This window comes from Oratosquilla oratoria, chromosome 34, assembly GCF_046742065.1.
Source record: "Oratosquilla oratoria isolate Oo_2021 chromosome 34, ASM4674206v1, whole genome shotgun sequence".
NCBI lineage: Eukaryota > Metazoa > Arthropoda > Malacostraca > Stomatopoda > Squillidae > Oratosquilla > Oratosquilla oratoria.
The window spans coordinates 15,239,043-15,254,499 of record NC_134810.1 but is presented as its reverse complement, the minus strand read 5'-3'; the positions used below and the strand labels follow the sequence as shown (position 1 = coordinate 15,254,499).

The 15,457-nt window shown below is 39.8% G+C and overlaps 1 protein-coding gene across 1 annotated transcript in view; it reads left to right on the top strand.

Annotated features, from left to right (window-relative positions):
* Positions 1-7,694, top strand: part of LOC143018060 (transmembrane protein 50A) — a 35,740-nt gene extending 28,046 nt beyond the window's left edge. Inside the window, exon 4 of the mRNA XM_076173121.1 lies at positions 5,448-7,694. Coding sequence (XP_076029236.1) covers positions 5,448-5,548 — 101 coding nt within the window. The 3' untranslated portion in view covers positions 5,549-7,694. The remainder of the gene's footprint in view (positions 1-5,447) is intronic.
* The last annotated feature ends 7,763 nt before the right edge of the window (positions 7,695-15,457 follow it).

Genomic DNA, 15,457 nt, shown 5'->3' with positions numbered 1-15,457 from the left:
CACCCACTCCCTTCCATGTATCACAGCATCATCCATACACAACTGTGTTCTCCATTCACCCCTATTTTCTGTCCTCTCCTGTCCTTCCTCAATAAACGTTCCCATTTTTTCCAATGCCCCTTTTACCCCTAAAAAAAATTGTGATATTGAAACTCCACAACGGAATCAAAGGTAAAGTTGTTTTGGGTTTTCTGGCTTTGCAAGACATGATAGAAGACTGGGTAAAATTATAGAATTAAAAAGGGAGAGGAGTTATAAAAATATTTCACGGAATCAAGAGATTAAGGAGTTAAGGAAGGAAATTATAGATCTAAAAGTGAATACCCTGCATTGTATAAATAAGTGAATTAAAAAAGAAAATGCAGGAATAAATAGGTAAGTGACCTAAGAAAAGAACTAATCAAGGTAAAAAATGAAAATGAAAGGACAAAAAATGAAGATACTAACAAAAATGAAGCTTTAAAAAAAGAGGTAAATGAACAAATTAAAGCAGTGACCGAGAAAGTTGGAGATAGTATAAGAGAGACAGATTTCCAAAAAATTAAAAGCCAAAGGAAATTAGATCAGGAAAATTAAAAAATAGCATTTAAAGAAATTGTCCAACAACAAGTACAAGAAAATGCAAAACATTTATTAAAGTAATCAAAGGAAAAGAAAATTGGGTCAGAGACACTAGAAAAAAAAAAAAAAGTGTATAGTGGTATATGGTATAAAGGAAAACCACAATATAGTTAGGTACTTAAGAAAAAAAGAGGAGAAAAAATAACAAAAGAAATTCTAAAAGAAGTACAGGATGAAGGGCAAGAAATAGATGAGGAAATAGAAGTGCATAGAATGGGGCAATATTCAAAAGAAAAGAATTGTCTTCTAAAAATTAAACTAAGGTCACAAATGATGGCAGAAGCATTAGCAAAAACAGGAAAGTTGGCAAAAGATGAAAACTACAAAAGTGGATAAGAAAGGAAATGAGTGATGAGGAAAAAGAGAGACAAGACACTAACAAATGAAGCTAATAAAAAAAAAAGAAAAAAAAACGGAGACTAAAAAGTTTTTTTTTTTAGAATGCTGGACTTGTGGCTGAGAAAGTGGTATATCAAAGGAATGAAAACACAGGAAACCGAAAACAAGCCAGAAAAGGAAAAAAATTCAAAGTAACTTGTACCAAACAAACTGGAAAGTGGCAAATATATATCAACCTAAGAAATGAATATGTAAAAATATGCAGGAAAAAAAAGAAACTGAAAAGGACATATGGAGAGAGTTAGTTGTTTGAGGTAAGGGTGGGACTTCATCAGGGATGTGTTATGCTACCCTGGCTGTTCAATTTATACATGGATGGGGTGGTGCGAGAGGTAAAGGCAAGGATGGTGGGTCAGGGATTGGATATGGTTAAAGAAAATGGAGAAAAATGGGAGATAAGCCAGCTGTTGTTTGCAGACGACACTGTGCTTATAGCAGGATCAGAGGAGGGATTGAGAAAGTTAATGACAGAGTTTGGGAAAGTGTGTGAAAGAAGGAAGTTGAAAATAAATGTGGGAAAAGTAAGGTGATGAGATGTACAAGGGGTGAAAGTGGCAGCAGACTGGAAGTGAGTATTAAGGGAGAGAGACTGGAGGAAGTTTTAGATACTTGGGTGCGAATGTGGCAGGAAAGGGAGTGAAGGTGGAGGTAGAATGTACATTGAGAGAAGCAAATAAATGCCTTGGGGGATTAAAAAGTGTAATGGGAAATAGACATTTGGGAATGGATGCTAAGAGGACATTGTATGAAGGAGTGATTGTGCCAACAGCACTATATGGGGGCAGAAATGTGGAAGAGAGAGGGAGTTTGAATGTGTTTGAGATGAGGTGTCGTAGAAGTATGAGAGGGGTTACTAGGCTGGATAGAGTGAGAAATGAGGAGGTGAGGAGGAGAATGGGGTCGGAAAGGGAGTTGGAAGATAGGGTGAATGAAAGAGTATGAGGATGGTTTGGACACATGGAAAGAAGGAGTGAAGAAAGACTAGTAAAAGGTGTGTGGAAGGCAGATGTGGAAGGAGTGAACATGAAGGGACGACCAAGGATGAGATGGATGAATGGGGTAAAAGGGGCTTTGGGGAAGAGGGGAATGTCTGTTGAAGAAGGATGGGAGAGGACAGAAGACAGGGGTGAATGGAGAATGGTTGTATATGGATGATGATGTGATCCATGAGGTGGAATGGGTGGGGGATGGGGGGTGAGGGGGTACGTATGAGAAAAATTTGATGCAGCCCGAAGGGATTTCTCTCAGTCTTCTCCTTTTGTGCATGAGGGGACTGAGAGGTGGGGTCGCTAATTTAATGAAGCAGCCTTGCTGTGGATGTGGTGTCTTGCGACACTGCTTCTGACCCAGGGCAGTGGACAAGATGCAGGGATGACCTGTCATCTAGGAGGTGCCAAGATAAGAGGGAGGGAAGAGGGTAGAGGGGAGTGGAGTGTGATAGGGTTGGAATGGGTGGGAGTGGTTTTTATACCGTTGTTTTTTGGCTACCTCTCACATAAGGGGGGGAAAAAGCCTTTGGTACATGTATGTATGTATTGTTCTAGGTTGTCTAAGTAAGCTTGGGTGGTCCTAGCTGCTATTTTGTAGTTATTATGCTGGGTCATTATCATCAGATCAAGACAAACAGTGAGTAAGTGCTCTTCTAAAATAGGCATTGATTTTAGAGTTTTTGTACTTCAATGGACACTTAGACAACCACTTCCACTGCTCATGCTTAAGCCAGGGATGGGGCTCTTGAAGAAAACACTGGAAGAAAAAGAGGAATTAGTATGCCTGAGGAGGACATTCAGGTGGAGAAAGGATCCTCTCTCTGTGCTTGAAAGTGAAACGGTCTCAACATCACCATGAGCTTTCTCCTTTAAAGTATAAAATTCTGAAAGTTACTTTACATTTATAACACATTGGCCTTGTTTTGTATCTTCTCCAAATCTGTGAAAACCCAAAAGACATCCTTGTCCTATAGCAAAAACTTGTGCAGAAGCTTGGTCAATGCACCCTCTTCTATCCCCCCTCCCCCCCCCAAAAAAAAAAATAAAAGAAAAAATGCTCTGCCATGATTACTAGTTCTGTTTCCCACCTAACTGTCTCAATTAACACCCTCCCGTACACCTTACCTACTGCATTTGATAGACTGATGTCACTTAAAGTACTGTTTTTCCCATGTAAGGTGGAACTTTGTGCACTTTTCAGTCAAGTGGTACACTTTCTTCTTATAGACCCAAGTTGAACAATCTCACCAGCCATTCCACTATAACTACCACTCCTTTTGTCAGACATTCCACATGACAGCCATCTAACCCAGGTTCTTCACCAGTTTTCATTGACAGCCATCTAACCTAGGTACTTTACCAGCTTTTATCTCTTTCATTGCATTTTGTATTTCCCCTTCTAGGATAGTCTTATCATTGTCCTCTTCCACTACAGTCATTCTCTTGGCATCTGCCACTGCCTCCCTATCCTCCTCCACATTCAACAATAAATACATACCACCTCTGCTTCTTTATCTGTCTATTTGCAGCCTTTACCCTGTCCTCTCTATCCAACTTTCCTCCCCACACTTTTTTCACTTCCTCCCAAAACATCTTAATTATTTTCAAAATTCTTTGTCAGACATCTACCCTATCTTGCATCTGCTCTTCTTGTGATGTCTCTCATCCTGCATTTTTGCTTCCCTTTTTCTTATGCTATACTTTTAATGTGTTATCTCATTTCTTCTTTGCATGCATTCTTCAGATGCTTGCTTCTTTTCTGCCACCACTGCCCTGAGCGCTTCATCCCAAGATTTACTGCCTCTCTTTCTGTCACCCTTCATCCTCCTCATTCCTCACACCCTCTTTGCACACTTCAGCACTTTGTCTTTGAAACATGCCCACTCTTCCTCAACTCCCCTTTCTCCTCTGTCTTTCACTACATTTTACACTTGTTTCAGGTTCACCTGGTATTCTTTCTTTCTCCACATTTAACTTTGCTCACTTTCAGCACCTCTCAGCCTACCCAACTTTTCATCTTTCTTGACTAGGGGCTTCATCAGGATTGTGAGATATTGCCATGATTGCAATGTGTACATGGATGGAGTGGTAGGGAGATTAATGCAAGAGTGCTTGGCATAGGTTTGGAGTTGGTGGGTGACTGGACAGATGTGGAAGGTGAACTAGTTGTTATTTGCAAATGGCACTGCACTTGTGACTGATTCAGAGGAGAGATTGATTCAGTTGGTAAATGAGTTTGGAAGGGATGTATGAGACTAGAGAGCTACAAGTGAATGTCGGGAAAAACAAAGTGATAAGATGTACAAGGAATGATGAGGGTTGCAGGTTGAATGTGAAAGACCAGAGGCTTGATGAGGTGGGTAGTTTTAAGTGCTTGAAGTCTTGTATAACGGTGAATGGAGGAGTTGATGTGAAGATGGATTGTAGAGTAATGGAAGTAGATAAATGTCTGAAGTTGGTGGGTGACTAGAGGGATGTGGAAGGTGAACTAGTCGTTATTTGCAAATGGCACCGTGCTTGTGTCTGATTCAGAGGAGAGATTGATGCAGTTGCTGAATGAGTTTAGTAGGGTGTGTGAGACTAGAGAGCTACAAGTGAATGTGGGGAAAAAGTGATGAGATGTACAAGGAATGATTAGGGTGGCAGGTTGAATGTGAATGTGAAAGGCTAGAGGCTTAAGGTGGGTAGTATTAAGTGCATGGAGTATTATATAACAGTGAATGGAGTTGATTTGAAGATGAATTGTAGAGTAAAGGAAGTAGATAAATGACTTTATGGAATGAAAAAGGTTATGGAAAACAGGTATTTGGAGATGAATGCAGAGAAAATTGCCAAAAAATGTACCCATGGCACTGTTGAGCAGACTTGACATTTCAGTGAGGTAGAGTGGAGAGTGGAAGATTCTAAATGTTTTTGAGATCAGATGTTTGAGAAATACGGTAGGTGTTACTAGAATGGATAGTGAGAAATATTGAGGCGAGGCAGAGAACAGGGATGGAAGAAGAGCTGTAGGACAGGTTAGATCAAGAGTGATAGACTGGATAGGACTTAGGAAAAAATGAATGAAGACTTAAAAATAGCATGGAAAACAAAAGTGGACTTGATACAATGATCAAGAATGAGTTGGATGGATGGGGAGAAGGTAGCTTTGCATGCATATGGAATGTCTCTAGGGCATAAGTGGGGCATAGGAAGGAAGGACACTACAACAGAGGAAGTGCAGATAGATGGCAGAAAATGTCCCTCAGTGCTCTATATGGCACCCACAATTGTTGAGGTATACCTCTACATACTGTATAATATATAAGAATTGTGGATGCAAATCATCCTTTTTACTGGCTATGTGGTTAACCAGTGCTAGAGTACCACACTGGTGCGCATCTTTCATGATTTTCTGTGTATTAACCAGCTGTTCATACTAGTATTTTTCTATTACAGATATGGACCCACAGTGGCCAGGTGTGGCTATATTTCTGCAGAACATGTTCATATTCTTCGGCTCAATTATTTACAAGTTTGGACGAGTAGAAGAATTCTAGAATCGAAAATCTGATATTCTTTGTTGAACAAGATAATATGATTGAAAGCATTTGATTGGAAGTGGTACTTGAGTGTTTGTATAATTTTGTGTAGTGTAGTAGGCACACTGGAACACTTGGGTGCCAATACAGATATAATTTTTGATAGAAGGGGATTCATATCTGAATACATATCATGTGCCCACTGTTTACATGACATCTCTGTATTGAACAGTCCGATTGTATATAGGATTTAAAATGTGTATTCAAGGTGGCAGTCACACTTTTAGTCAGTTTGGAGTCACTACTAGCCTGCATATTTGTATGATTTCTTTATACGGCTTACAGTTTCGTGCTAGAAATAAGCTTCATTGTTTTTAGTTCTCAAGTAGTGTATCTAATGTTCATCATCTCTAATTTATAATAACCACTTGTGTGATACACTGAAAGTTGCCCTACACATTGAATATAGATGTATAATTTCATGCAAGCTCTTGAATAATTGTTTCTTGATTTGGTTGTAATTTGGAAGCAGTGTTTTTGTGTATGTCATTCGTTTAATTTTATTTGTATATTTTAAGTCTTGAGTAAGTATTAATGGATGGGTGAGTAACAGTGAAATCAGCACTGCCCAGTGATGTTATTAGCTTGCATTTTGTAGTCATGTTCACCTCAGCATCATCATGATAGCTTAGGTAATTTATAGGAGCATGAGTGTTTTAGTGTATGTTATTTGTTTATTTTTATTTGTATACTTTGTCTTGAGTAACAGTGAAATCAGCACTGCCCTGGGATGTTATTAGCTTGCTTTTTGTAGGCATGATCACCTCAGCATCATCAAGATAGCTCAGGTAGTTTATAGGAGCATGAAAATTCAAGTATCTGAGAGCCTTTCATTGTAGATTTGTATTTTTTTTTTTGCATTGGTGATATGTACAGGCAGGTTCTAGTAACTGATGAATTGGAGGTGACTTGGTTCAAGGTATGCCATTGCCTGAGTGACATGTGTACATGATGTAAATCTGCATAAATCATGACCTTTTCATGCATACAGGTGTTGAGGCACTGTAAATGAATTTGAAACTAGGTATGATGAATTGGAGAATAGGAGATGGGGACCATTGAGCGTTGCTCCCTTCCTGTATACTACAATTAGCTAAATACAATAAGGTAAATACCAAAGTACAGTACATTAAAACCTTAGCAGTATATTGATGACTGTTGTGCAAAGGAAAATGTTTTACTTAGCATAACATATTGTGAAATGTGCAATGATATGATGAATATTCCCATGTAGTTTGTTCTAAGAAACAGTAGTGCACATGTTGCTGGTCACAGAGAATATGGCTGTTTGAAGATGGGGCTTGATTTTTTAACTGCCTGGCACAGAAGTGGTGGGGTGGGATTTTTTATTCTTTTATGCCAGCTTACTGACCCACTTGTCTGATCTAAATGTGAATCCATGTTATGTCTGAGTTAATGAGGCTTGACTGTATTGGGTTTATGTTGCATCTTGCGTAGAAGTATTTTGACTATTATTTTTCTTTGGTTAAAAGTGAGGAATTTTGTTATTCATATATTTAAAGATGGTCATTAACTCCTTTGCCTTGGAGTCCAGACTTCACGGGAATGAAGTCTGGTATTAGCTAAACAGAGTCTGTAAAAGTATCATCTTGGTGAAAAGGTTGGTTAAGATAGTCTTAGCCTGTAAAAGTGAGGCTTTTTCTTCATCTAAATAAAATCATCAGGCAGCCAAACAAAATCAGTAAAGGCATAATTGTAGTGAAGGGGTGGATGAATACAGTCTTGTCCCCTTCAGCATAAGAGTAGAGTGAACTTGTTTTTATATTAGCCATAACAGAATCTATGAAGATTCATTATAGCCAAGGGGTTGATGACCAATTTTTTTTTAGTTTTGAGTAGAAATTTTTAAGTTGTTAGTTTGTTTTTGGCCTTAAAAAAATGTATACTTATCAATATATACATATGCAAGATGTATTAGAATTTTCCAGGTTCTTTGAATTTTAGCCGCTTCATTTTGCTATGGAAGAATTATTTACAGAACTTGTTTATTTTCCGTTTCTTAACACACTGGGCAATGTATTTGTTAGATTAAAACTCATCTAAACTTCATAGGGAACTCGTAATAAAATTCTGATAAATTGTTCATGTTTACTCATTACCTAAGCAGAAGGTGGAAATTGATCTTGAAGAACTACCCTAACCAGTTGATACTTAAAACAGATTTTGTCTTAATGTCAGTTTTATGCAGGAAAGTTTGGGTAGAATAGGGCAAAATCTGTAAAAAGCATCATTGGATCAAAGGAGGCAACGAAGTATGTAGCAAGAAAGGTGAAAAAAAATCGAAGAGGAGCACTACACTTATGAGTCTCGTATAGCCAGTTCTCAGCTATTGCTTGAGTATATACGACTAAAGTTTCTTTATGCAAATATCTTTTGTGATACTATTAGGAGATTCTGGTGATTGTTAGTATGACTTTTATTACTGCTAATGTTATACATATTTATGTCATCTGCTTGGCAAATATGTGGTAGTTGGTATTAGATTGTGATGCCTCCACTTGTTGGTTGCACATACATAGATTTGAAACAGGAGCAAAAATTTAATAATTTTATCTTGATATGCTTAAACTAGTTGCTTACTTTTTTGTAGTAATACATAGCACATTATTGTTTGTGATGTCAGAAAAGTATAGATAAGTGTATGAAATGACTGCCCACTTGATTTAGTCTTTGCTTTGATTTTTAATCTCCATTAGATTCAAATTATGTCTAATAGATTTCTTTTGTGTTAGGGACCTGTAATGGATACATGCAAAACCCATCAGCTCCTGTACCTCCATTTGGAGATGTACAGCCCCAAGAAGTTGGTACTTAATCTCCAGACTGGGTCCAAGATATCTCTCCATTAAGATAGAATTTTTCTTAAAAATTTCATGTAAAGAGAGCTGACAACTGGTATCTGCTCCATCTCTTCCTCCTATTCCTCCCCTTTTACCTCCTCTTCAATTCTTCCTTTCCTCTTTTTCACTTTCTCCTCCTCTTCCTCTTCCTTTTCATCCCTCTCCTCTTTCTTTTCACCCACCCTTCTCTGCTTTCTCTTTTTCCTCTCCTTCCTCTTCCTCATCCTCCTTGCTGTTGCTGCGACTTTTACTACTAGCATATTACCTAGAAACAGATCCACACTAATACAATACAGATAATGACCTTGTTTCTTCCTATAGATAGGGACCAGTGACGAGTACCTGCGTGTTGTGGTCCTTCAAGTTGGACAGTGGAGCTGCCCATTTTCAAAATGTCCTCACCTCTCTCAGGAGGTGCAGCGGAGATCTGATAACTGGCAACTGTTCCCCTCTTTCTGCCACTTTAAACTGGGGACATAGAAATAGTCCCACACCAGTGCAATACAGAGTCTAAAGTTGATTTCCAAAGAAAACTGTGGAGGGGCTCAAAGACTGTTGCCAGCTGCTGTAGGGCTGCAGGTTTTCCACTCCCGGAAACCCAAGGCAACAGTTATTATTATTCTGAAAGATAAATGGAAAGAGCCAAATATTGTTGTAAACTTCTAGAACTGCAGGTTCCCAGTCTGTGAAACTCGAGTTAACAGTATCCTGGAAGATGAACAGAGTGGCACATTGATATTTATTTTAAAATTTCTTTAAGGCAGCATCTATGCCTTGTTATATATGAAAAGTTCATGTTTTGCAGAATTTATGTGAATGTTTTAATGAAGGGATGATGCATATTTTCAACTACTTTGCAATTTTTGTGCGTAAGGGTTGGGGTTTCCATTTGGTGAAGTGGTGCAGGTAAACCAGCTCCAGCTGTTGGTTCCTGCTGTGGAAGAGCTCTCCCATGCCGCACTGTTGTTGATCCAAGTATTGGGGTCAGGGAGAAGGCAACCTATCATCCCTGAGGTGCTGTGATTGGAGGGGTGATGAAATAGGCTATATTTGTTTATGATGTAAGTGTGCGACTTGATTCAGCCATCCACCTTGTTAAAGCGAGAGGACCTTAGGTATGGAAAACTGACCATTTGAGAATATAATGGGATATCTAGAGGGAGTGGTGTTATGATTTGAGACATAATTGTTTAACATGCAACAGTGTATAAACTAATGGGATTTTTCTCACTCAAATAAGTGACAAGGATGGCAAGTTCCAGACTGAAAGGTACATACATACCAATGGATCTTCAATTCTTCATTAGAGGGGTGGTCAAGTTGGAGTATACAGCTGCCCTGCACTCATCCCATACCTAATAAAGCTCATTCATTGCCCCTTCCATCTTGGCACCTCATGGATGCTGAAAGAGAAAGAAAAGAAAAAATCCAAAAATAATAGGCAAGCCAATAATCAAGCTTTCACTGTCATTGATATCATACAGTGATGAGGTAAAAATAATTGTAAATGATTGTACCCAGAATTCTATTGATCAGTTGCTGCTTGATCATATACTGTAATCTGGCACTTACTCCATACAGCATTGTTTCTTAACTCATGGGTCCTTACCCAAAGTTGGGTCATCAAGCCATTTGAATGAATCACCAAGGATTTAATATTCCTATTAAAAATATAAGTAATAATACTATATTAGAATACCTAAATCATTAACATATAAGAACAATATAATGGAGACATAGACAATTTAATTGATGTGAGAAATCTCAACATCTACAATTGTTTTGAAATATAAATAAAACAAAATGTTTACAAAGGTATGGGTCACATTGGTCGAACTGGACAGGATTTTGGGTTGTTGCATCTAAAGGTTAAGAACCACTGTTATACAGTATGAATACGCAAATATCCAAAGTACCTGTTAGTTACTGAGTGAACAGCACCTACCACTAAAGCCACGTCCACACGGTCGAGCACTGCCCGCTGGGCACGAGGGCTTTGCTCGACAACGGGCAATTTCATCGGGCAAACCATCAAACTGTCCGTTCCCAGCACCATTTGCGAACAAAGTTAGCAAACCCGCTCAGTACAGACCGCCAATTAATCGCTCGCTCAATCGCCCAATGGCAAAAGCCCTCTTTTATACACTACTATCTTTTTATTTCCTTAAGCCACGTCCACACGGTCGAGCAGTGTCCGTCGGGCACGAAGGCTTTGCCCTTGTACGAGCAGTTTCAGCGGGCAAACCATCAAACTGTCCGCTCCCGGCGCCAATAGAGGGCAGTGGATGGAGGTCTTCCGTCACTGCCAAACACACGAGGTAAGGTGTAGGCAGATCCACTGACTACCACGTTATTAGTACACCATGTCCACACCGAGTGCTAGTGCATATTGGTCACGACAAGACACTATAACTTCGATTGATATATATAAATCACATGAATGTCTGTGGAATGTAAGGTGTTTTGATTACAGAAATAGAGACAAATGTGCTGCTGGTGTAATGCTTTGTCTCTTGCCTCTGAATATAGCTCTCCACTTTCGATACAAGAATATAAAAACTGTTTATGTCCATCCGCATGTAATTGCGGAACAGTTTCATTTTCCTCATGCAATTCACGTAGGATTGTCAGAGCTACCCATTCTTTCACGTCTCTGCAACCACTCCCGGCACCAGACACGTCTCTGTGGTCTCGTTTTTCTTTTTAATGCAGGCACCAATTATGATAGAATATAGTGCTATCTTCTTTCGAAGTATGGAGCACACCATGGTGATCTTACCGTAATGAACCACTCGCTCACAACAACTGCTGGCGTTCGACTGCCCTCCAACCACCACAGACAGCTGTGTGGACATCTTACGCGGGCATAGACTGCAGACTTTGCCCTGCCAGGCACAGCCTGCCAGGCACGGCTTGACCGTGTGGACGTGGCTTTAAAGTCGCCACAATCTTGGATTCAAGATGAAAATACATCACAACAAAATTGCAGAAGTTTAGACACACACAGTCACAAATTTTAGTCAACAAAAATAAAAGTCCAGCATGTTAAACATATATTTATGTTCCACACCTAACTTTGTATAAAAAACTTGGTTCCACAAAGTGGGACCAATGACTGGAACCTGCATGTGACTGTTCTACAAGTTGAGTGTTGGAGAGAGGTGTCTCCCCATCACTCTTTAAATTCCATCAACACCCACACCTCCTTCTAGAGTCTCAGAGCTGGCATCTGGTATCCAAATTAAACCAAGAAACTTTCTTCACTTTTTCACACAAGGTGTTGGTGACCAATGGCTGCTCCCTTTCTCCTACCTGCAAAAGATATACAGTGAGTCCTCTTTATACAGTAATTCTTTATCCGGTAAATTCACAGTTACGGTATTTGGTAATTACTAACCTCGATTCTATTTACAGTAAGAAAAATTCACAGATATGGTATCCACTAGATATTTTGAAGAGGAAAAAGCAGGGAGAAGGTATGTCTACCATATCCTATTACTACATGTTATAATGGGTTTGGTATATGGTAATTTCAATTTGCGGTAAGGTTTTCAGGAACGCATATGCACCATATAATGAGGACTTACTGTTTAAACAGTGCAGTGATACTGTTTGCAACTACAATTCAGTGGTCTGAGTTTGAATTCCACCAAGGGCTGAAATAATTTCAGCATTGCCGCACCGTGAGCCAGCACTCCAACTCGTGGGCAAGGGGTGTGTGTGTAAGGTCACAACATTACCCATAGATTGGGCATAAATGAGCTGTGAGCTCTCATCCAGAAGGTCAGTAGCTATCAGTCATGAGTCCAATATGTGATCCAAGATCATGGTGAATCACTGTTACAACACAGACAATATTGCAGTATTTTTTCCTGAAGATGTAATCAGACAACCTGTGGTCCTATGCAAATAAATGTAGGGCTGTCTCCCGAAAACAACCTCCATTGATCATGTATGCATTGAAATGAAAATCTTATTCATTGAACAATGCATGAAGATGTAGGATTTCAATATCAGAATCTCTTGAAAGCTCACACTTGATCATATGACCACAGTCTGCAGAATGAAACAGATTATCCATTTGCATTGTACTCGTACTTGCAGGAATTCTGGAACCTACCGACAGTCTGAGGATGTCCCCACAAAAATATGACACATAGAATCACCAAACAAATATTGCGAAACAGACCCAATATACCAATGTTAAAATATGTATCACCAGTTATGAACTCTCATTAGAAGAATGAAAAAAAAAAAAAAAAAAAAAATCCTAGGCACACAAACATGTGACTAAGCCACCTCTTCACTGGTCGTCATGCTACTCTGAAGCAAGAAGGATATAGAATTTGCCTGGCTTCAGCTACCACATGTATCATCTCAAGCTGCCCCGCATTTACACATAAAAGACAGAATATATCCTACCCTGACCCACATGTACTCAGTGCAACATTCGTCACAGAGGCCTAAGGGGTAGTGTGGGGTACTGTCATGGGGCAAATAAATATTCTGAAAGAAAAACCCAATGCTAGAGAATAAGCATAATTGTATTGGAGAATATATGATGATTTCAATCAATACTCAGACATTAGACTGAAAATGATCTTGATCAGTTACTATAATATTTTGTCTAGGGTGGAGTGTTATTCAGCTAAATAAAACCTTGCTATTTTGTGCCACCACAATAATTACATGTATACCAATGACCTTTGCTCCTCTTAAGGGGGTGACTGAGTCAAAGAATGCTTCAACTCTGCAAGAGAAAAATGCAGAAATGGGAGATATTTAATTATTTTGCTTGATGTTTGGTTTTTCATATATGATTCCAGTGGATCTCATTTCATACTCTGTCTTGCTTTCGTTGTTTGGCTCAGTTGTCTGGATGTAATTTGGTAAACAACATTTTTTATAAAAAAAAAAATTCTTTTGTGTTGCTTTTAAGTATACAGAAGTCAGGTGTACCAGTGTTGCTGAACATATTTAATTGTAATTCCATATTTACATATAAAGTTTGTATGAGATACATAGTTGTGTTTTTGCTTGAAATCCTAACCACAAAGGCAATATATTTGGACGAGGTCTAGCTAAAAGGCTAAGAGTAGTAGTTTGTGCATATATAAACTCTGAAGATCTGGAAATCACTAGAAGGGGGTGGGGAGTTAGGTGCTAACAGCACTTGAGTTGTGTTCCCTCATGTCAATCAACCAATCCATTGCCCATGGTCTCCCTTGCAGAAGAGTTGCATCCTTCAGGTCACTGGCAACATTCTCTGGGCAGGACCATATGTCACTCAGGAAAGATGTGTATTGTTGCCTAAAGGCCTGTCCAGACAGTGGAGTATTGCCCACGTGCACAAGCGAGCAGTTTGCCCGGTAATATGACGTTGCTGCCAGACACACGAGGCTTCCTATGGATGCAAGGGGGCAAAGGTTGTCATTGTTCACTCTCTGCTTCCACTATGGATCAGTGGCTGAGATCTCATACTCTACATTTAATAAAACTTTATCATCAACATCCCTACCTTTGGAATGTAAAATTGAACATATACAAAGACAAAGACAAATGAGCAGCAGCCCACAGTTCCATGTCAGGCAATATGAAGAAAATTGGTGTGTCTGAGACAGCAGCCAAATAAAGGAAACCGACATACTCCACAATCAAGATAGATGACAGATGTGGAATATACAAAAGTCACAAAAGTCAGGGGCTGCTAGTGAGGATGTATACACTCCAACATTATGGTGCTTTGATGCACTTTCTTTCCTAAATGATGGTGACAGAGTATGCATTGGTAACAAACAGATACAACTATGAATGGGTCCACCTTGGAGATGCTCTCATTCTCTAATCATGAGGTAAGTATGTCTTTACATACATACATATACCAAAGGCTTTTTCCCCCCTACATGGGGGGTAGCCACAAAGAAAAAGGCATAGAAACCACTCCCACCCATTCCATTTCCCATATATTCCACTCCCCTCCACCCTCCTCCCTCCCTCTTATCTTGGCACCTCCAGGATGACGGGTCATCCCTGCATCCTGTCCACTGCCCTGGGTCAGAAGCAGTGTCGCAAGACACAGCACATCCACAGCAAGGCCGCTTCATAAATTCGGCGACCCCCCTCTCCGTCCCCACATGCAGAAAAGGAGAAGACGGGGAGAAATCCCTTCGGGCTGCGTCAATTTTTTTCATACATACTTCCTCACCCCCCATCCCCCACCCACTCCCCCTCATGCATCATAGCATCATCTATACACAACCCCTCTCCATTCACCCCTATCTTCTGTCCTCTCCCATCCTTCCTCCACAGACATTCCTCTCTTTTGTAAAGCCCCTTTCACCCCATCCATCCATCTCATCCTAGGACGCCCCCTCATATTCACTCCCTCCACCTCCGCCCTTCATACTTCCTTTACTAATCTTTCTTCACTCATTCTTTCCATGTGTCCAAACCATCCTAATATCCTTTCATCAACCCTATCTCCCAGTTCCCTTTCCACCCCTGTTCTCCTCCTCACCTTATTTCTCACTCTATCTAGCCTAGTAACTCCTATCATACTTCTCAGACATTTTATCTCAAACACATTCAAACTCCTCTCTTCCTCTCTCATGTTCCATGTTTCTGCCCCGTACAATGCTGTTGGTACAATCACTCCTTCATATAACCTCCTCTTAGCATTCATTCCCAGATGTCTATTTCTCATTACACTTTTCAATCCACCAAGGCATTTACTCGCTTCTCTCAATCTACATTCTACCTCCACCCCCGCTCCTCCCTTTCCTGCCACATTCGCACCCAAATATCTAAAACTATCCACTTCCTCCAGTCTTTCACCCTTAATGCTCACCTCCAGCCTGCTGTCGCTCTCTCCCCTTGTACATCTCATCACCTTACATTTACCCACATTTATCTTCAGCTTCCTTCTTTCACACACCTTCTCAAACTCTGTCACTAACTTCCTCAATCACTCCTCTGATCCTGCTACAAGCACAGTGTCATCAGCAAA